This window comes from Aedes albopictus, chromosome 2, assembly GCF_035046485.1.
Source record: "Aedes albopictus strain Foshan chromosome 2, AalbF5, whole genome shotgun sequence".
NCBI lineage: Eukaryota > Metazoa > Arthropoda > Insecta > Diptera > Culicidae > Aedes > Aedes albopictus.
In genome coordinates this window covers 218316133-218338539 of record NC_085137.1, presented here as the reverse complement: position 1 = coordinate 218338539, position 22407 = coordinate 218316133, and the positions used below count along the sequence as shown (strand labels likewise).

The 22407-nt window shown below is 39.0% G+C and overlaps 1 protein-coding gene across 1 annotated transcript; it reads left to right on the top strand.

Moving 5' to 3' along the window:
• Nucleotides 1–16321: 16321 nt before the first annotated feature.
• On the top strand, nt 16322–21228 carry LOC115253917 (cGMP-dependent protein kinase, isozyme 2 forms cD5/T2-like; the record flags this gene model as incomplete). The annotated part of the gene is made up of 6 exons (XM_062847969.1): nt 16322–16590; nt 16672–16821; nt 16979–17472; nt 17538–17663; nt 19895–20084; nt 20156–21228. Coding segments are annotated over 6 exons (1395 nt in total), but the record flags the coding sequence as incomplete, so codon positions are not given.
• Between the last annotated feature and the right edge of the window lie 1179 nt (nt 21229–22407).

Genomic DNA, 22407 nt, shown 5'->3' with positions numbered 1-22407 from the left:
TAATTTATAGCTTTGATACTATAACATATACACATTTGTGACCTTCGGCTTTTTTGAAGAAAACTGTTGGAGGAATCCAGGAAAAATATTATTTTTTTGATACAGTGTTGCCAAATATGTTATTTTTCAATTTTAAAATTTAAAATCGATTTTTCGTCGAATGAGTATATTTTGATTTCAAAAATTTTGATTCCATCGTGTTTATCAGACATTTTCCAGTCGAAAAAGCTTAACTCCCCGAGGTCTTTTTGGGCGTTCCAGAGATACAGCGTTTTTAAGCTTGAAAACCGTTTTTCTCTAATATATAAAATAACTCCAATTTACAAGTTTCGCTAAGAAAACATTATTCGATGCAATTTAAAGGTGATTTGGGCTGAATTAGACCAATGAGAATAGAAAACGATGTAAAAATAATAATATGACAGTGTTGCCAGTTTTCAATTATGGATTTATTAGAATGGATAACAATAAATTGATAAAGTCAAACATTTATGTATTATAATCCTTATTTCAATTGAAGTTCTACCTATGTAAACATTAAGGTTGACGAAAGTGTTGCCAGACATTTTATTTTTTTTGTATAAATCTACATGAGAACATTTGTATCAAATCAAATTATCAAGTAAGAATCATAAATTTTTTTTTTACAATTTTATTGCTATTGGCAACACTGAACCTTGATAGTTTTCGTTTGATGTGCAACTTTTTATTCTTCGAACAAACCTTTAATAAGAGCAGTGGTAAATTCAAATGTTCACTGAAATTTATTCGTGGTTCAGAATTACGCAAATTGATTCCGACTGTTCTTGGTGTATTTTTAGGATTTTTAGCTTTTCAGTCCGATTGTGAGATCAAAAACAACCTTATGTTCTCATACTCCGACGCTTCGTATCGCATCTTGAGAAAGATCTGATACGGGTCGAAACGTTGGAGTAAGAGAACATAAGGTTGTTTTTGATCTCACAATCGGACTGAAAAGCCAAAAAATCCTAAAAATAAGTTCAGGATTACGAAAAATTATTCTGGATGACTATTTTTTTTAAAATGTGCCATCTAATCCTTCGCTTGGTTCTTTTTCATGTGCGAAACAATGCACCTCACGGGAACTCAAAAATCCTTCTCGTGAAACTTTTACATTTAAACTAACTTTTGAGCTCTTTTTGCATCCTTGAGTAATTTGAAGTGGCGGTTGGGTAAAAAGAACTTCTACTCAAAGTACTCTGTCTGTATGTGAGTTAATGAAGTTGACTGAACTCACTTTTGGGAACTTTCCTTTCCCCGTACAAGTTCAAAACAATGGATAAACAGAAAAAAATATGAATAGAAACTTGTACGTTAAGGCATACATGTCATCCAGAATGGGTTTTCGTAATTCTGAACTTATTTTTAGGATTTTTTTTACTTTTCAGTCCGATTGTGAGATCAAAAACAACCTTACGTTCTCTTACTCCAACGCTTCGATCCGTATCAGATCTTTCTCAAGATGCGATACGAAGCGTCGGAGTATGAGAACATAAGGTTGTTTTTGATCTCACAATCGGGCTGAAAAGCTAAAAATCCTAAAAATACACCAAGAACAGTCGGAATCAATTTGCATAATTCTGAACCACGAATAAATTTCAGTGAACATCTGAATTTACCACTGCTCTTATTAAAGGTTTGTTCGAAGAATAAAAAGTTGCACATCAAACGAAAACTATCAAGGTTCAGTGTTGCCAATAGCAAGAAAATTGTAAAAAAGGAATTTATGATTCTTACTTGATAATTTGATTTGATACAAATGTTCTCATGTAGATTTATACAAAAAAAAATTAAAATGTCTGGCAACACTTTCGTCAACCTTAATGTTTACATAGGTAGAACTTCAATTGAAATAAGGATTATAATACATAAATGTTTGACTTTATCAATTTGTTGTTATTCATTCTAATAAATCCATAATTGAAAACTGGCAACACTGTCATATTATTATTTTTACATCGTTTTCTATTCTCCTTGGTCTAATTCAGCCCAAATCACCTTTAAATTGCATCGAATAATGTTTTCTTAGCGAAACTTGTAAATTGGAGTTATTTTATATATTAGAGAAAAACGGTTTTCAAGCTTAAAAACGCTGTATCTCTGGAACGCCCAAAAAGACCTCGGGGAGTTAAGCTTTTTCGACTGGAAAATGTCTGATAAACACGATGGAATCAAAATTTTTGAAATCAAAATATACTCATTCGACGAAAAATCGATTTTAAATTTTAAAATTGAAAAATAACATATTTGGCAACACTGTATCAAAAAAATAATATTTTTCCTGGATTCCTCCAACAGTTTTCTTCAAAAAAGCCGAAGGTCACAAATGTGTATATGTTATAGTATCAAAGCTATAAATTAAGAAAAGGAAGGGAAAACTTTGATTTTTCTTGTATTGGCAAAGACGAGGGGTGCTGCCACGGGCCGAGGGGTAATCCGATCCGCACCAAAATTTGGATTTTTTCTTCCTCCATTTAAACAAACATTCCAACAAAATTTGGTCAAAATCCGTGATGGTCGATAACACGTTTCCACTTTTTCTCGGTCACTTCATATGGAATGACCCATATACATTTTTTTTTTAATCATTGAAAAATTGATGTTTTAGTCACCTTTTAGAAGTCATTGTTTATTTTGTATTGAATCGCTACAATTAACATATTTTAAATTTTTCCCAAATCATTCTATCCTTGTTTAATAGTTTATGTGAATCGAATACACTCTAAAATTATTTGTCTTAAAATTACACGGAAAATAAAATTTTCTTTGAAAAAAATTGAAATAATAATATTTTAACAATAATCATAAAATCTCAAAATGTTTTCATCTCAAAAAATCCGTTCCCCAAATCGGCTTCCAGGAAAAATATAAAAGTGTGGGGATGTTTAAAAATAAAAATTAGAAAAATCAAAAACTGAAATTCACGAAATCGAGAATTAAAAAGAATCATCTTCCAAAACATGTTTAAATCGATTTTAGATGACGAAAAATGATATTTAGATCAAAATAAAAAAAATGGGTATTAGAGGGTTAAAATAACGCTAAATACTGCCATGGAGGTGAGCTTTCTATTAAAGTTGATTTGTTGCCCATTATGTCCACATCGGCTCCAGTATCGGTAACTGGCACGAGCTGCATGATTATGTACGCGGTAAGCTACACACTTCGAAAAACTCATGTAATTTTGTGTCATTTTACGCCGACATATTGCAGCGAGCTAAATGACACAAAATTATGTTTGATCTTATTTTTACAAGAGACTGATTTAAGCTTGTTTGTAATTTTACTGCATGTACTTTCTGGCAGTAACATAACCTCAATTCCCCCATATGTTTATCAAGCTCTACTCCCCAGGTTTTCTCTATGTAAAATGTAATAAAGACATGGTAGCTTATTTCAATATGTTTTATTTAAATTTCATCACTTTGTGTATAAAAGCTTAATTACAATTCGCAGTTTTTCACTATCCCAGACCAAACACCTAACCCGTAAGTTCTCTTTCTGCCACACAGAAACGTACACTTCTCTTCCGCTGGATCCGTACAAACCGTATCTTCACACATAGCCACTGCATGCCGCCCTCTTTGCTTGTTTTTTCACTTAAACACTGCACAAATAGATTTAAAAATACTTATTACCTAACAAAAATATAACGCAGAAAAAGGTTTCCAAAATCACAGCCACGACGTCGTTTGACGTTTGATTGTAAACAAACGCAGCCTGGTTGGTTTGCGTTATGATTCATGTAAAATTTTGGCACATGAAACTGAAAAATAAGTGTAATGTTCCAAAGCTACTGGCACATGTTTAAAATTATGTCAAACATATCTTAAACGAGTTTTGCGATGATTGTTTTTGTGTTCACGTGTTCAAAGACGTAAAAATAAATCATATGTTTGTTTGTGTCATGGTCAATCACGTCAATTTCCTCTATTACGTCTCCATCAAAATTTAGAATTTTTAAGTGTGTAAATAAAAAAAAACCTCTCATATGATAGGTAGGGTCTGGGACCATTTGGGCAGGAGCACCTATTTTGGGCACTTGCTGCTATAACTCAGTCAAATTCAAACCAATTGATATGAAATTTTGTGCATGGCTAGATACTGTACGTATCTTACCGTATTCCAAAAATTAAGTCAATTGGTTGAAAATTGACTGAGCTACACCAGCAAGTGCCCAAAATAGGTGCTCCTGCCCAAATGGTCCCAAACCCTATACCTACATTTGCGTGCATTGAATCAATTTGCCACTGCGGAAGCTACGCACCACACCAGCGCCATAGGGAGATAAAAAATACTCGACTTTTTTCTACTCTTCCATTTAATTTCAAATTGTATCGATTAAATTTTCACCCTGCCCGCTGGGTGCCCAGTAAAGTTATAGGGTGCCTGTACCAGTCATAGCACTACATGAGGAAAACTATTTCTACAAATTAATAAGAAGACCAACGAATGTCATCACTATGTCCAATAATAGAGGATGTTTTTTATTATCGTACAAATTGGGCCGAAGGGTCTCAGATTTTCATGAAATATTTTCCACAGGCATGGCTCATGGATATATGAACAAAAAAAATGAAAAAAATCAGAGTCATCTATTTGCCCGGAAAGCTCAGGTGGATTTTTTTTTTGTTTTCCACTGAAAAATCATAACTCAAGAACGAAGCATCGTAGAATCAAAGTTTTGTTAGAAAATGAAAGCAAATTTTCTCAGAAATCAAAAAAAAAATGTCAAGTGGAAAAGTTTTCTACAAAATTTTCCACAGTTGAGAAAATTCATAAAGAAAAGCCGAAAAAAACTATGCCCAAATTCGCGGAAAATTTTCAAAAAAATATTTTTGAGAAAGTGATCTCATAAGCATTGTTCGCTGAAATTTTTGGAATACACTTTTTTTTTCCTGAGTTATGGCCAATTTTGTGAAAAATTACCATGTTATATATTATATGATGGTCATTTTTCACAAAATTGGCCATAACTCAGGAAAGAAAAAAATAGTGCATTCCAAAGATTTCAGTAACAAAGCTTATGAAATCACCTTCTCAAAAATATTTTTTTGAAAATTTTCCGCGAATTTGGGCATAGTTTGTCCGGTTTTTCTTTGTGAATTTTCTCAACGGTGGAAAATTTTGTAAAAAACTTTTTCCATTTTATTTTTTTCTTGATTTTTGAGAAAATTTGCTTTTATTTTCATTAGAAAACTTTGTTTCAACGATACTTCGTTCTTGTGTAGTAAGTACTGTCAAGGAAAAACAAAAAAAATCTACTTGAGTATTCCGTGAAAAAAGGCGACCCTGATTTTTTTCATTTTTTTTATTCATATATCCATGAGCCCTGCCTGTGGAAGAAGTTTCATGAAAATCTGAGACACTCTGGCCCAAACCCGTACGGTAATGAAAATAAAATCCCCAATAGCTTAATTTACAGAAAAAAATATAGTCACGGAGCCAAAACTACTTTTATTATTTTTAAGGCTTGAGCAATTCCTGGATAGAAAACTTCGTTTACTGTTTTTCTGAAAAAAAAAACACTGAAACGTCAGGAGTAAGGTGGCCCACACTTATATGAAAAACGAAAATTTCGAAAAATGCCAAGTCTTACCTCCTAAATCAGTTCTTTTGGACTCCCAGAAGCTACGCTCAAAATTTGAGCAAAATCAATTAAGCCTAAGGGGGCGCTCAAAACGCTTGAAGTTTGTATGAGAAAACTTGGCCAATCGTATGCAGAAATTTTAAGTTTTCGAAATTTGCCGGTAGGTGGCGCTGTAAGCGTTCAATAATCAAACCCTTTTGTATTATTGTAGGTGACTATATGCCAAACAACTTTGTCGAAGACCGCAAAGTGATCCAACTTCTGTGAAAAAAGTTATACCCTAGGTAAAGTGAGGATAAACTTTATTGTTGTCTTTCCAAAACATGTAAAGGAATAATATCAATAATGAAATCTCAATACTTTGCCTCACTTTGCCTAGGGTATAACTTTTTTTACAGCAGTCGGATCACTTCGCGGTCTTCGACAAAGTTCTTTGGCATATAGTCACCTACAATATTAATTGAACGCTTACAGCGCCACCTAGCGGCAAAATTCGTTTGGCCAAGTTTTCTCATACAAACTTCAAGCGTTTTGAGCGCCCCCTTAGGCTCAACCGATTTTGCTCAAATTTTGAACGTAGCTTCTGGGAGTCCAAAACAACTGATTTAGGAGGCAAGACTTAGCATTTTTCGAAAGTTTTGTTTTTCATATAAGTGTGGGCCACCCTAGTCAGGAGAAAAGCAGTTTTTGAATAAATTTTGCAGATCTTTGCAATGAATAGTTTAATCTCATAAGAACTACATGCACGAATACGTATGTAAAACATTAGAGTAATACCATCTTTTCGTAACATTGTAACAACCAGAACGTTCCATAATCCATGAAACTAATTACTGAAAAGCTCGGGTAAACTCACCCCATTTTACGGCTCCACCTGAGAGCCCATGAAGGGAAATTAAGAGTCCTTAGGCCACATTAGACCACCTCGCAGCACCACACACTGCCGCCATTCACTTTGTTAGTGTAATTGCTTTCGAACCCATTAGTCGGGTGGTTGGAACGTTGGAACTGTAAAAAAAAAACACCCGACATAACCGCATCACCACCCGTCCGTCAATTCCTGCTCAGCAGCTCGTTTTAATGTACAGAAGGGGCAATGAATTACGATTGTGTGATTGCTCATGCGAGTTGGTGATTGGTGTCCATCCAATCACCATTGCACGCATGCCCGTTCGTGGTGATACCTGAGGTATGACGACGTGTGAGGCGTCAATTGATGCGTTTGGACGGACGGATTGCAGGAAGTTTGGCTAGTCAAGTGTGAATGGTCAAATGAGTAGGAGTTTTGAATGCGGGTAATTACTCCTTACGATTTGAATTCATTTGAGCTAATTGAGGAACTGACAATGTTGAACGTGTAACGAGGATGCCATTTGCTTGTGAGTAATGTACGTTCACTACGAAATATTTCAGGGATGCGAAATTGAAATCTACCCTACAAGTTGCACGTAAATGACAAATAAGATTTACCAAAAAATCGACATTGTTTGAACTGTTTCTGCATTTAAGAACCGTTGCAAAAGTGGACAAAGTGTTCCTGGCAACCGCTTATGTTTGATTGGTATCGGCGCAGGTCTTGTGCCGCACGCCATAGGTAGTTGCAGAAAACCTCAGCATACCGTTCCGATTCATGATTTTTTGTGCTTCCGAAACTATGGTACAGGTCGGACTCGATTATTCGGGGTCGGGTTCTAAAGCTTCCTTCATAAAGGATAAGCTTACTTCATAAGCAAAGTTACTTGTGCCATTTTTCAAAATTTGTACTTTCCCAAATTGTAAGAAAAGTCACCTTTCTCATACTGGGAAACTTTTATTCCGCCCACCTAAATCTTATAAAATTACCTTTTTATCGTTATTAACGAGATTTCAGCCCAGAGCTAGTTCATCTCGGGACCCACGCTATACTTTCCTTCCGAAGGAAGAATGATATTCTATCTCAGGTCCTCGGGGTGATAGTCAAGTTTTCTAATCATCACACGAGGTCCACTTCACATCACCTCTACGTTTTTTTTCTAATATTTCTGAGTGAAATTTCTCAAAAGAATGTTTTAGAAGGCCTTGCATGGATTGCTTCAGAAATTGATCCAAGAATTCCCGTAAAAAACCGTTTAGGTATTTCTTAATAAAATTCTCCTGCGATCACTTCGCAAATTCCTTCTGGGAATTTAAAAAAAATGCCTGGAATGCCTTTGGAGATTCCTCTGAGAGTTTCTTGAAAAGTTCTTCCAAAGGATTCCTTTAGAAAACTCATAGTTTCCTTTGTAATGTTCTTCAACATTTACAAGAGATTACCCCAGAAAAAAAAACCAGTACTCCTTTATAAAACCTTCCTTGGATTCCTTCCAAAATTACTCAATAGATTTTTTAAGAACATCTGAATGCATCGAATTTTTTCCTACAATTTCCTTCAGATTTTTCTCAAAAGCATCCATTAGAAATATCCCTGAGAATTCCTCAAGAAAATCTTCCAGGGGTCTCCTCATAAATTCCATAGATTACTTCAGAAGACGTGCGAGATTTTTTTTCTTTCAGAAAATCATCCACGGATTCCTGCAGAAAAGCTTTCAGATATTGCTTCAAAAAATCTTTCACACTTTGTAAGAAACCTCCATAAATGTTCCTTTGAATTCTTTGGAGAAACCAAGCTTCTATTTATTTCATCCAAAATTGTTTCATGGTTTCCTTCAGAAATTACACCAGACAGTCGGTTTTAAAAGCTACCTCTAGTTTTTTTTCATAAACTCCACCAAGGGGGCATCCATAAAGTACGTCACGCTTAGAATGGGAGGGGGGTTCTGAAAAGTGTGACAAGCAATGTATTAAGTATAGGAAAACCCCGTATGAAGGGGGGAAGGGGGGTTGAAAATTCCCATTTTCAGCGTGACGTACTGCCCCCCAAGCGGTTTCTCCAAAAATTCTTCCAGGTTTTCCTTTGAAAATTTTTCCAGGGCTTCTAACAGATATTCCCTCAAGAGTTTCTCCAGAAATTCCTCCAAGAATGCTCCTAGATGGATTAATACTCCGCTCAGGGATAACTTTTTTTAAATTCTTTTTAGAAAAAAGCAGTATTTTAGGAATTCTTTTTAGCAATTTTTAAAGGGATTCTGACAGAATTACCTGCAGGAGTTTTCTGGATTGCTTTCGTGTATTTCTCCAGAAATTTCTCCAGCATTTCCTCCATAGATGATTCCAACAGTTTCTCAACGGATTCCTTAAGGAATTCAGAAACATTTCCTAGGCAGTTATACAGGAATTCATTTAGAAATATTTCCAGAATTTTTATCCTGGGATCTTTACAGAAGCCTAGCAAGGCGTTTCTCTAGATATCCCCACATAAATTTTTTTCAGCTATTCCTCCTGGGTTTTCTACGATAATTTAAATGATAAACATCATAGACTACTTTCTGAGGCTTCTACAGGGGTTCTATAAACTCATCAGTATACTGGATATTTCTCCGGAAATTCCTTCAGAAATTCTTTCAGATATTGCTTCAGAATGTCGAAAGTTCTGAATTTCTCAATGAATTTCTTTAGAAAATGATTTAGAATCATTTAGAAAAGCATTCATAAATGTGTCCAAGAATTCCTTTCAGGAAACAAGCTTCTATTATTTTTTCCAAAATTGTTTCATGGTTTCCTTTAGAAATTACTCCAGACAGCCGGTCCTAAAATCTACTTCTAGTTTCTTCCAAAAACTCCACCAGCGGTTTCTTCAAAAAAAAAATCTTTCATGGATTGCTTAGGTTTTTTTTCAGGGCTTTTATCAGATAGTCCCCCAAAAGTTTCTCTAGAAATTCCTCCAAAAATTCTTCTAGGCAAATTAATACTCAGTCAGGAATAACTTTATAAATTCTTTCCAGGTAAAGCAGTCCTTTTAGAAAATCTTTCGCAAATTTCTACACGGATTCTGACAGCATTACATGCAGGAGTTCCCACAGAGATTCCTTCAGGATTGCCTTCATGTATTTCCCCAGAAATTTCTCCAGCATTTCCTCCGTAGATGAGTCCAAGAATTTCTCCACGAATTCTTTAAGGAATTCAAAAACAATTCCTAGGTATCCATACAAGAATTCATTTAGAAATATTTCAAAAGTTGTTTATCCAGGGAACCTAATAGAAGCTTAGCAAGGCGTTTCTCCAGATATTACCACAGGAAATCCTTCAGAAATGCGTCAAAAGACTGTTTCAGAAATTCTCTCAGAGAAAGTCTTTAAACGTTTCTAGGAATTGAACCCAGAGTTTCTCCGGGTATTTCTCCAGGAAGTTCTTCAGGAATTTCTCCTGGGCTTCCCACAAGACGGGCTTGGTGGTCTAGTGGCTACCGCTTTTGATTCATATGCAGAAGGTCCTGGATTCAATCCCTGGTCCGTCCCTTTCCTTCTACTTTGTATCTTTCTATCTACTTTCTGTATACCGTAATCCGGGGTATCATTGATCAGCGGGGTAACATTGATCGGCTTGACCCACCTCATGAAATGTTCAAACAAGCATTTTACATTGAATCAGTTTCTGCTATGGAATGGTATATCGTAATCTGCTATCATTTAGCTATTAAATGACATGCAATTTATGAAAATTGAATTTCATAAACATTGAATTAAATCGATTTTTCCATAACTGTGTCTCGTAGCGCAGTGAGATACATTGTCAAACATTCATGCTTGGCGTGAATACCAGATACAATATGAAGTTCGAAATCACTGTATTACTTCAATATGATATCCTAGAGTCGGATTTAAAAACGAAACTTTTAATGAAAATGCTATTTTTCAGTAAAATATACGATTTATTAAAAGTCGGCTATCAATTCCTTAAGCCATTGCCTACCTGTAGGCGTTATTCGTTAAAGGATTTTAATCCTAAAATAACTTAAAGAGTATATAATTTGTAAGAATTTGGACAACATATTCGAAATCAGCGACCCCGAATTTAGTAAGCAAGGGTATTTTCAACACAAATGAACATTGATCACTGACATGATCAATGTTACCCCAAATCAACACAATCAAAAATTAGATTAAAAAACTTATTTAAACATGTTTTAAAGTTTTACAATACTTTTTCGAGTAGCTTAACACTTACTCAGAGGGCCAGTACTTGTTTTAAAAATATAAAACATGTAACGTTTGCTTTAACAAGAGAATTATTCAAGATAGGAAATTCTGATCAATGTTACCCCGGATTACGGTACTCTCCTCTCTAAAATATACAACTCATGTATATTCATATGTAATCTTGATTGATCGACTGTAAAGTTTTCTATCAAATATGGTTTGGCTTGCAGTCTCTTAAATCAAAAGAAACAGATAACCTCTTTTTCCTTTGATTTGAGAGACTGCAAGCCAAACCATATTTGATATATTCATATGTTCATAGCCATCGCTAGAACCAAAAACAGTTAGAAAGCCATTTCCCTTCCTTCCAACTTTCACAACACATTGTCAAAGTCAATCTATCGTCAGATAGCGCCTACGAGTTATGCAATCAAGCGAACTGTGTCGCTTCAGCTCCATAGTAATAATCGCACTAATCTATCATCTTACGCCTGGCCTCCACGCACCAATGTGCGAACCAATGTGCCAACCATATCCCACCAAACACTCCGACATCCGCATGAGTTTGTGGAGACGCAGAGGTATATTCGATCTGATGTGGATACAAACGATTGCAATCACCACTTCCTTCCCTGTCCCCAAATTGACCTGCAATCTGACGAGGCAGGCGCCATTGTCGCCCAAAAATAGAAGATCACCAACGCTCACACACTGAAGATGCCTGCTAGTACCCGGCAAATGATATCATTGGTTCCTTGTGTGAGTGTAGTTGGTCTGACGATACCGGAGTAGCACCTACGGGCGGTCAATAAAGCTCAAGCTCAATTCCTCCTGGGTTTCCCACAATAATTACCATGGTATTCAATTAGATATTCCTTAAAAGATTCATCATAACTGACTTTCTGAGACTTCTATAGTGATTTGAAAAATTCTTCAGTATACTGGAGATTTATCAGGAAATTCCTCCAGTGATCCCTTCAAAAATATCCCCAGAGAAAACTTCAGAGTTTTTTTTTTCATGAATTTCAGCAAAAGATTTCTGCAAAAACTCTTCCATAGAGTTTTTAAGATGTTCCTCCAAAAGTTCATAAAAAGTTTCTCCATAATTTTGTTTGAAATTCCTACAGAGATTTCTTCGGAAATTCTTTCAAGAGTTCCTCCCCACCTTCGGAGATTTCCGCAGAAATTAATACAAGGATTTTTTAGAATTTTCTCCTGCAGTACCGTCAGAAATATTCTGAAGCAATTTTTGAGTTCTTTTTGGAGGAATTCTTGAATAAATTTCTAGATTTTCTTTTTTAATTCCTAAAAAAAACATGAGGAACTTCTGCAGAAACTCAAAAAGATGTCTGCAGAAATTGCAGACAAAGGTACAGGTGGAGTTCTTGAAGAAATTTCTTGAAAAAAATTCTCCGACACGAAAATAGGGTGCGCCTCTGTGAAAATCAGTAATTCCAAAGAATCATGAGCATTACTTTGGAAAAGGATTACTCTTGTTATAACTGTCTTGCCTGAAACAATCATTCGAGGGGTTTGTAGATAAAAAATAGAACAGAAAACAGAGAAATTTTTATCTACAAACCCCTCGACGGAAACCGTGGAGGTATAAATAAATCAGGAGAAATTCTTTAGAAATCCTTTGAATAAACATCTAAAAAAAAATTCAAAAGAAACTATGGATAGAAATACATAGGAGAACTAGAGAACATTCTGCAGATAATCACAGAAGAATTTCTTGGAAAAATCCTGAAGCATCTCCGGGAAATTTTCTGAAAGAATCGCTTAAAAAAGGTCTGAATAAATTCTAGGCCTCCCTGGAGATTTTTTTTAAGAAACCCTTACAGGAACTTCCCGAAAAATCGTTTTCAAAGAAATTTGTGAACAATTGGCTAAAAGAATCGCTGAATATATGGAGTTTTACCTAAAAGAACCTCTTGGAAAATAAAATAAGAAAGAATCTCGGAACAACTCTTAGAATTTCTGTGAAAAAAATCTGGAACTGCATATTTTAAAGACATCTTTGGATGAATTCCTTGAAAAAAAACTTCTCGAGGAGGATCTGATGATATTCCTGGAGGAAATTCTTCCGAAATACATAAAGGCATATTTGCACAAACTTCTGAAGCAATCTTCGAGGGGATTTCCTAACGAGTCCCTGCAAGTATCCTAGGAGAAATTTTTGGACGCATTTTCGATAAAACCTGGGAACCAGTTTCAAGATGAAGCTTTTGAGCAGAGATGCCAGATATACAGATTATTCTGTATTATACAGATTTTTGACCTTCTATACAGACAAGATACAGAGTACAGAAAAATACAGATTTTTAAAATGTGATACAGATTTCTCCAGAAAGCATATAATATGCAGGTTATTTTAATAAATTTAAAGATTTGTATTTAAATTGCTACTTAAACTAAAAATAATTTATGATAATTTGTTAATTTTCCCACATTTTTTAGAAAAGTATATACCAGTAAAAATTAAAAATCGCCATAAAATAGTACATTTTTTTAGTTTCTATTGAAATCTGGGACTCTCGGTGTCTTCTATACCCTCAAATTCGGCGATACAGAAAAATCTGTATTGATACAGATTTTTGATAAAAATAATCTGACATCTCTGCTTTTGAAAAACTTCTTTAGAAGTACCTGTAGAAGACCCAAGGAACATTCCTGGACTGGAGTAATTTCTGACATAATTTCTGGAGGAATCCACAGAAACACATGAACAGGAATACATTTAACCAGGATGAATCTTTAGAGGAATTCTTGCTAAAATCACTCTTGGAAATCCTGCAAGAATTCTGTTCTTGTGCAAATTTCGGAAACATTCTGATAATAGTGGAGAAAATTATAGTGTAGTGCATGGACTGTATTCTTTAAAATGTTCTCGGAGGAATCTCTAAAAAATTCTTACTGAACTGCGTGAAAAAATAATTAATCCTGTCCTGCACTGGGGTCAATATGACCCAGACTGGCACGCTGAGCGAGGATTACGCCATCGTGGTGAGCATCTGCTAATGCACGAAGAAGGTTAATGGAGGGGTTTTCCTGGAACACCTAATTCTAAGGTGCGATATTCAAGTCATATTTACACTGGGTCATTACCAAGATTTAGGAGGATGGATTCGATTCCTGTGTCCCATCTACAAAAAGGGCGACTACTTGAACTGCTGGAACTACCGCGTGATCACACAACTGAGCGCTACCTACAAAATACTCTCTCAAATCTTATGCCGCCGTCTATCACCGATTGCAAGAGAGTTCGTGGGAAATATCAGGCTAGATTCACGGGTGAACGCGCTACAACGTTGTTCGCCATCCGCCAGGTGTTGCAGAAATACCGCGAATACAACGTGCCCACACATCTCCTGGCAGATTATGCACAAATACGGATTCCCGGATAAACGATTGATACGATTGATCAAGGCTAATGGATCGAGTGATGTGCGTAGTTCGAGTACCAGAGACACTCTCGAGTCCCTTCGAATCTCGCAGTGGGTTACGGCAAGGTGATTGCCTTTCGTGCTTGCTGTTCAACATCGGCTTAGAAGGTTAGGAGAGCAGGGATAAACACGAGTGGTACGATTTTCACGAAGTTCGTTCAGGTGCTTGATTTCGCTGATGATATTGATATTATAGCTCGTAAATTTGAGACGATGGCGGAAACGTACATCCGACTAAAGTATGAAGCTAGGGGAATCGGTTGAGTCATTAATGTGTCGAAGACAAAGTACATGGTTGCAAAGGGCTACAGAGAGGATTTAACGCGCCCGCCATCCCGAATCTCTATCGATGGTGATGAAATCGAGGTGGTTCGAGAATTCGTATACTTGGGCTCACTGGTGATCACCGACAATGACACCAGCAGAGAAATTCAGAGACGATTGTTGCAGGAGATCAAGTTTACTTTGGACTCCGCAGAACTCTACGATCGAATAAAGTTCGTCGCCACACGAAGTTACCCGTCTACAAAACGCTGATATACTGGTAGTCCTCTATGGGCACGAAGCATGGACTATACGTCCAGAGGACCAACGCGCCCTTGGAGTTTCCAAACGGAAGGTGTGGCGTACCATCTACGCCGCAGTGCAAATGGAAGACGGGACTTGACGAATGAACTGCGAATCGCATCAGGAGGCCTACGGTGGGGGATCACGTCATCAGGATGTCGGATAATAACCAGATTTTAAGGGTCATTTTAAGGGCAATCCGACCAGCACAAGAAGATGTGGTGCGCAGTGAGCTAGGTGGGTCGATCAAGTGGAGGACGATTTGTGGACCCTTCGCAGAGTGCTGGACCATGGACCGAGTCGAATGGAGACTTCTACGTCAGCAGAGGACACTCAGGCCGTAGTCTAACCGGCATGGTTAAAGTACAAATACGGTTTAATGTAAACCATTTCCGAAAGCAGTCTTTAACAGAAGACGGCTAATCACAAGACAGACAACTCCCACTCTGTCTACAGTTGCTAATTTATAATATACGAAGACCATGAATCTTGCTGAATAACAGGGCGTTTACCGCTACGCCCAACCAATCGTGTCCCAGTATAATAAACAATCAATGATCATCATAATCTCAAGAAATAGTATTTTGTTCCTGTCTACGCCACAATTTTTGTTGTCTATAGATACCTTTTTGCACGATTGATCTTCAATCACAACCTGCTTGCAATTCAATTAGCGGTTTCGCATATGATGAGTATCGACTCAATCCAACCATATCTAAGTGGATATCAAATTAACCTCCCTAATCTTCTGTTTGGTTTGGTAGAATTTAAATTGAAGATAATTAATTACTGCCGGGTATAGGTAGGTGCCCACTAACGGTTCGTGAGGATCACCTTGGTTTCGGTCACTGACTGACTGAGGGTGATCATCACTTGATTGAATGAGTTTGAAAATCTGAATATGTAGCTACATATCATTCACCGATCCTCATCTTGTGGTGCAATTGTGACTGATTAATCAATGCCGCTGCCGTGGTCGATAAAGTGCGCCGTGTTGTTCGCAATTGTAGTCTTGTAAATATGAAAAATTGGTCTTGGATGGATGATTGACATCAATTGATAGAGATGTTTTCACAACACCATACAACGAATGTGCACGGCTGCTGATGCAGCAGCATTTGTTCAACCGTAAGAGATCAACTGATTGATTATCACCAATTGCGGTTCAATTTATCGAATTGAACCTGCTATTTCTTGTCGGCAATTTTGTGCACTATAAAACAGTAATAAAATTAGTCATATTTAGCAATTTGAAATGGGAATATTTGGTCATGCGTGAGCTGGATTCAATCTAATTGGCTTCTTTAGCGGTGTTGAGATAATTCCATATTCTGAATCAGCATGCGAAACTGAGCCGAAATCCAAATTTTCATGAACTTTGGTGCCCGGGAACCAATTTAAAAATCAATTTGAAGTTTGTATGGGAGCGATTTGTCGAATCACCCCTCGTCGCATTTTGTACTGAGCGGAGCTGTCAAACGGTTACCCAGCCGTCAAAAGGTGATTTTTTTAAATCTCTTTGAAATCGATTTTAGGTATCAAAATAAAGTTCTAAAAATCTGAAAAAAAATCATAGTGGTTCAGAAAAAGGTGCTCTTTCGTATAAAATCAAAAAATCGATACATTTTTCTTAATTTAAAAACCCAATTAACATTCTTGTTTCTCCTCCTTTCAGCGTTCCGATCTTCAAAAACCTCCCGGAGGACACCCTGGGCAAGATTTCCGACGTGCTGGAAGAGTGCTACTACCAGAAGGGCGACTACATCATCCGCCAGGGGGCACGTGGCGACACCTTCTTCATCATCTCCAAGGGTCAGGTGCGCGTGACGATCCGACAGCCGGACACCCAGGAGGAAAAGTTCATCCGCACCCTTGGCAAGGGCGACTTCTTCGGCGAGAAAGCACTGCAAGGGTAAGCTTGGTTGATGGTAATCGTTATGACGGATGGGCTCTCTAAATCTACACGTTATTATTTTTTTTTTACTCACCGCAGGGATGATTTGCGAACGGCCAACATTATTTGCGACTCGCCCGAAGGAGTCACCTGTTTGGTCATCGATCGCGACACGTTCAACCAGCTGATCTCCAATCTGGATGAAATTAGGAACCGCTACAACGACGACGCCGTTAGTGAAAGGAAGAAGTAAGTATAAGACGCTGATGAGCATAGGTTGGAGCTTTTAATTGTTGGGATGGTAATTTTGTGTCTAATCGAAAGCATTCTCACATGAGGAGTCGTGAGTATATCTGCCTTTAAAACTGATTTGATCAGCTCAATAAAAAAACAATATTTCCGCTAGGATCTACGAGGAGTTCCGGGATGTTCGACTATCGGATCTACGCGTGATCGCCACGCTCGGCGTGGGAGGCTTTGGACGCGTTGAGTTGGTGCAGCTGGCCCAGGACAAGGCACGATCGTTTGCCCTGAAGCAGATGAAGAAGTCGCAGATCGTCGAGACCCGTCAGCAGCAGCACATCATGTCCGAAAAGGAAATCATGAGCGAGGCCAACTCGGACTTCATCGTGAAACTATTCAAGACGTTCAAGGATCGTAAGTATCTGTATATGCTGATGGAGAGCTGCCTTGGCGGTGAACTGTGGACCATTCTGCGCGATCGTGGACACTTCGACGATGGAACGACACGGTTCTACACGGCCTGTGTAGTGGAGGCGTTCGATTATCTGCACTCGCGTAACATCATCTATCGGGATTTGAAACCGGAGAACCTTCTGTTGGACGTATCTGGCTACGTGAAACTGGTCGATTTCGGTTTCGCCAAGAAGCTTCAATCAGGTAGAATCACGCTCAACATTTGGAAAATCATGATTGGAGAACTATAACTCTTATATTATTCGCAGGACGTAAAACCTGGACATTCTGCGGAACGCCGGAGTACGTAGCACCGGAAGTGATCCTCAACAGAGGTCATGACATCAGTGCGGACTATTGGTCACTAGGCGTGTTAATGTTTGAACTTTTAACCGGTAAGTTACATACATTGTTTTGCTCATCATCACATTTTAGATAAGATATAATCAACAATACTTGATTTGTGGCTACCGCTCAGTCCTGGGTTCACCGGCGATTGCAGCGAGCTCGTGGTTCATCCTTCTCTGCCACACACCGTTTTCCTGCACACCGCCGAAGATCGTCCTTAGCACGCGTCGCTCTAAAACTCCGAGTGCTTGTATATCCCCCTCGAGCATGGTCCATTTCTCGTGTCCGTAGAGGACCACCGGTCTTATTAGCGTTTTGTACAGATGCATTTGGTGCGTGAGTGAATCTTTTCAGACCGCAGCTTCTTCTGAAGCCAGTAGTAGGCCTGACTTACGCTGATGATGCGCCTTCGAATTTCACGACTCACGTTGTTGTCAGCCATCAGTAAGGATCCGAGGTAGACGAATTCCTCTACCACCTAGAAGGTATCCCCGTCTATCGTAACATTACTACCCAGACGGATCCGGTCGTGTTTGGTTCCGCCCACCAGCATATACTTTGTTTTTGAGGCATTCACCACCAGTCCGACCTTTGCTGCTTCGCGTTTGAGGCGGGTGTACAGCTTTGCCACCGTTCTGAATGTTATGGCGATAATGTCCATGCCGCCCGCAAAGCAAACAAATTGACCGAATTTTGTGAAATTCGTTCCCCGGCTGTTGAAACCAGCTCGTCGCATCACACCTTCTAGAGCGATGTTGAAGAGTAGGCATGATAGTGCATCATCCTATCGCAGTCCCCGGCGAGATTCAAATAAACTGGATAGTTCACCCGAAACCCTTACGCAGTTCTGCACACCGTCCATCTTTGCTTTTATCAAGTCTAATCAGCTTCCCAGAAAAGCCGTTTCCGTCCATGATTCTCCACACACCAAAAATCGATTGAGGGTTTCAGCAAAACTTTGCTGAATTTTGCCGAGCTGAAAGTTCCAGCAAACATTTTGCTGACTTTCAGCAAAATTTTGCTGATTTGTTCAGTAAACTCTGCTGATCACCAGTAACGACCCTTCAGCACGGCAAAATTCAGCAAAATATTGCTGAAAGCGTTTGGTGTACATAGCCCTGTGTGGTCGATACTGTCGGCATTTCTGGAGGATTTGCCGTACGGCGAAGATCTGTTCCGATGTCGATCGCCCGTCGATGAAGCCGGCTTGATAACTTCCCACGAACTCATTCGTTTTAGGTGACAGACGACAGAAGATGATCTGGAGCTATCCCAGACAGTAGGCAGCACTCAAAATAGTGATCGCTCTGAAGTTCTCACATTCCAAATGATCGCCTTTCTTGTGAATAGGGCAGTTACCCCCGAGGTTACCCCTTTCTTCCACTCCTCCGGTAGCTGTTCGATTGCCCAGATTGCGACTATCAACCGGTGTAGATAGGTGGCCAATTTTTCTGTGCCCATCTTGGTGAGTTCAACTGCGATACCATCCTTACCAGCTGCTTCGCCGTTTATAGCTGCTTTTACTGTACCCCAGCAGTCCTCTGGAGCTCATCGAACTCGCCTTCGTCTGAAAACACTGCCTCGAGAGATTTTGCGTCCACGTTATAGCGCCACGAGAAGTTCTGACTCTGTCTGCTTCGGTGATCTTCAGGTGTAACGACAAGGGAAGCTATTTTAACCCTTTAACGCTCATGGTGTCTGTAGAGCACCATCACTTTTTGGCGAATCCGACCTAAACCAGTTCACTTCAATATGTTATAGCTGTTCACAGCTCGATTACCTCTAATCGTTCGCACCATGGATCCCGTTCAACAAACCTCCTGCAGTGCTACGATGGTAAACCCGCGGTCCTACAATAGATCGGTGAATATACGAGTGCTCCCGATGAAGTCGAGAGATCGGCAGTCCTAAGTACCGAGCTTCGAATCACAAGTCCTGTTTGTTCACTGGTGTCTTTACCAGTGATCATGGCTCGTATTATCCTGTTGTTGACTTTCCGTTGAAAATCTTCTCTACGGCTGGCACGCAGTATCTTTAACTTTCCGGAGGACCATGGTACATGGTACTCAACCGCACCTAACCTGGAGAACAGACGCTGAAGCTTGCAGAAACAATCTCCCCTTCCCTGCTGGCAGCATACGTAGCACCAAAGTAGGCTAGTGACCCCAATGGGTTACACAGCCTTTATCGTGCAAACCCATTACCCATAACTGGAATTCTGTTAGATTCTCGTAATCTATGGCCATTTATAAATCCTTTCGAACATTCTTACCCACAGGTACTCCTCCCTTCACCGGAGCCGATCCAATGCGCACCTATAACATCATTCTAAAGGGAATTGACGCTATCGAGTTCCCCCGGAACATCACCCGCAATGCCAGTGCCCTCATCAAGAAACTGTGCCGCGACAATCCAACGGAACGATTGGGATACCAACGAGGTGGCATTAGCGAAATTCAAAAACATAAGTAAGGCCTTCACCACACCCTTTCGCCACCACAACTTCCTCACATAACAAACCCTTTCCTCTTCATTCCAGATGGTTCGATGGATTCTACTGGGAAGGTCTACGGAATCGCAGCCTGCCCCCGCCGATTCTGCCCAAGGTACAGAGCGTAGTCGATACCGCCAACTTCGACGATTACCCAGCCGACCCGGACGGTCCGCCACCAGATGATCTTTCCGGATGGGACGAAGACTTCTAGATTATCGGGCCCCTATTCTTCAACTCCTTTCATTCTTCATGTTTCTTCGTTAGGACAGATCAAATTCGGCTTGCCCTCTTTCATCAACCAAACCCCGAAAAAAAAAAAAAAGAAACCAAGACCGAGACAAGCCTTATTATGTGACTATGTTAGTAGATTTTAGCACATTCGTTCGTATGCTAGTATGTGGAATTTGTCGTGTTGATTCGAATATTACCATCAAGCCCAACAACTATAGTAGATGTATGTACTACGACCTGCAACCACAACGGTAGGAAAGATTCTTCGAGCCATAAATTCAAATTGTGTACACGTGCAAAATGTGCGGAGGGAAATGTTCTGCTTATAGAAGTAACCCAGCTGATTGACAACGAAAACGATTGGAGGTTGCGTGAGAGATAGATTACTGGAATGTGTCTTCCTAATCATAATTTAACCTGTAAACCATTTTTATAAGAACTATTTATCCTTCTGAAAAGAAAAAGAGAACATTTATCCGTGCTATATTTTTAATGTGTTAAACTTCCAATTTTTGAAAATAAATAAAACCAGAGCCTTTCGCGCACAAAATATCTAACATCCGACAATAAACATACAAACAGCGATAGCGCGCTGCTCAATCGTAGCTATTCGTTTGACCTTTATGTCATACAATACTTCTCTTGCCTTATGTAAAACGTTGATTTCTTCTTGTCTTTTCCATTGTTATAAAGTAATTTGATTTCTGTTTTTGTATAAAATGTACATAAAACCCATTTTTATTAGAGTCAAACTGGAACGAATCAAAGAAAACAAGTGGATGGCCGAATACAATTTATTAACTTTTATTGTTTTATTTGTTTTTCAAATTCTGATTATAAATCAGAGATGTCAAGATGGTAACAATTAAAACACACCAACACTTAAACCAGGAGTGTAATTATTTATTCCGAAATATTATGAAGTGATATTTTACTAAGCAAAGTTGAAAAAATCATACCACTGATTATCCCCGATCTTTTTATTACACCTTCTAAGCCGATGTTTATCACCAAGCACGAATGACCATTGCCTTACCGTAACTCTCTGCGAGCTTCCAAGGGACTCGAGAGTGTCCCTGATTCTCCAACTACGCACATCATTCGATCCATCGTCACCAGTTTATCCGGGAACCCGCATTCGTGCATAATCTGCCATAGCTGATCTCGATCGATTGTGTAGTATCTAAGCCAATTTAAAATTGATGAACGTGTGATTAGTGGGCACGTTGTAGTCACGGAATTTCTGCAGTACCTGATAGATAGCGACCATTAAAGACACGGACAACGTCTTCAGCTTTCGGCTGTACAGACTGTTTTAAACTTAACATTAGACAACGGACAACGGAGCATGCACCAGTGGAAACGGGGAAGAAACTATTCTCATAAAAAGTTTCAACACCCGAAGCGGGAATTGAACCCTCACCCCATAGCATGGTGCGATTATAAGCTTGGTGACCCTAACCGCACGGCTACGAGGCTCCACATTTGGCATTTGGTCCGTTGTAGTGCGTTCACCCATGAATCCAGACTGATATTGCCGAGGATATTGCTCCACAAACTCTCTTGCTATTGGTGATAGATGGCAGCATCAAAGTTGAGAGAGCACCTTGTAAGCAGCGCTCAGTAGTGTGATCGCGCAGTAGTTACCGCAATTCAGTATGTCGCCCTTTTTGTAGATGGGACACACGATACCTTCCAAACGCTCCTCCGGTAATATCTCCTCCTCCTAAATCTTGGTAACCCAGTGTAGTGCTCTCACCCGTACTTCTCAACTTCTTATTTTACAAGCACGCTCGTTAGAAGACTGCCGAGATTGTCTCGGCCTATATCGGCTTGTGGCACAAAGCCTTTGCGCGAACTGTTCAGCCACAGACAAACAGACGTTACACTTGCGAAATTCCCATCGACCACGCTTTTAACGATCATTTTAAATTTTCATAGTTGTGGCTTTCACAACCAGAGGCGCGCGCATCGTTTTTCTATGCGTATGACGTTTCACACTAGCGCCTTCTGTTGACGATACTGCACAACACAGTGATTTGTGCAACTTTTCCACCAGGTGATGG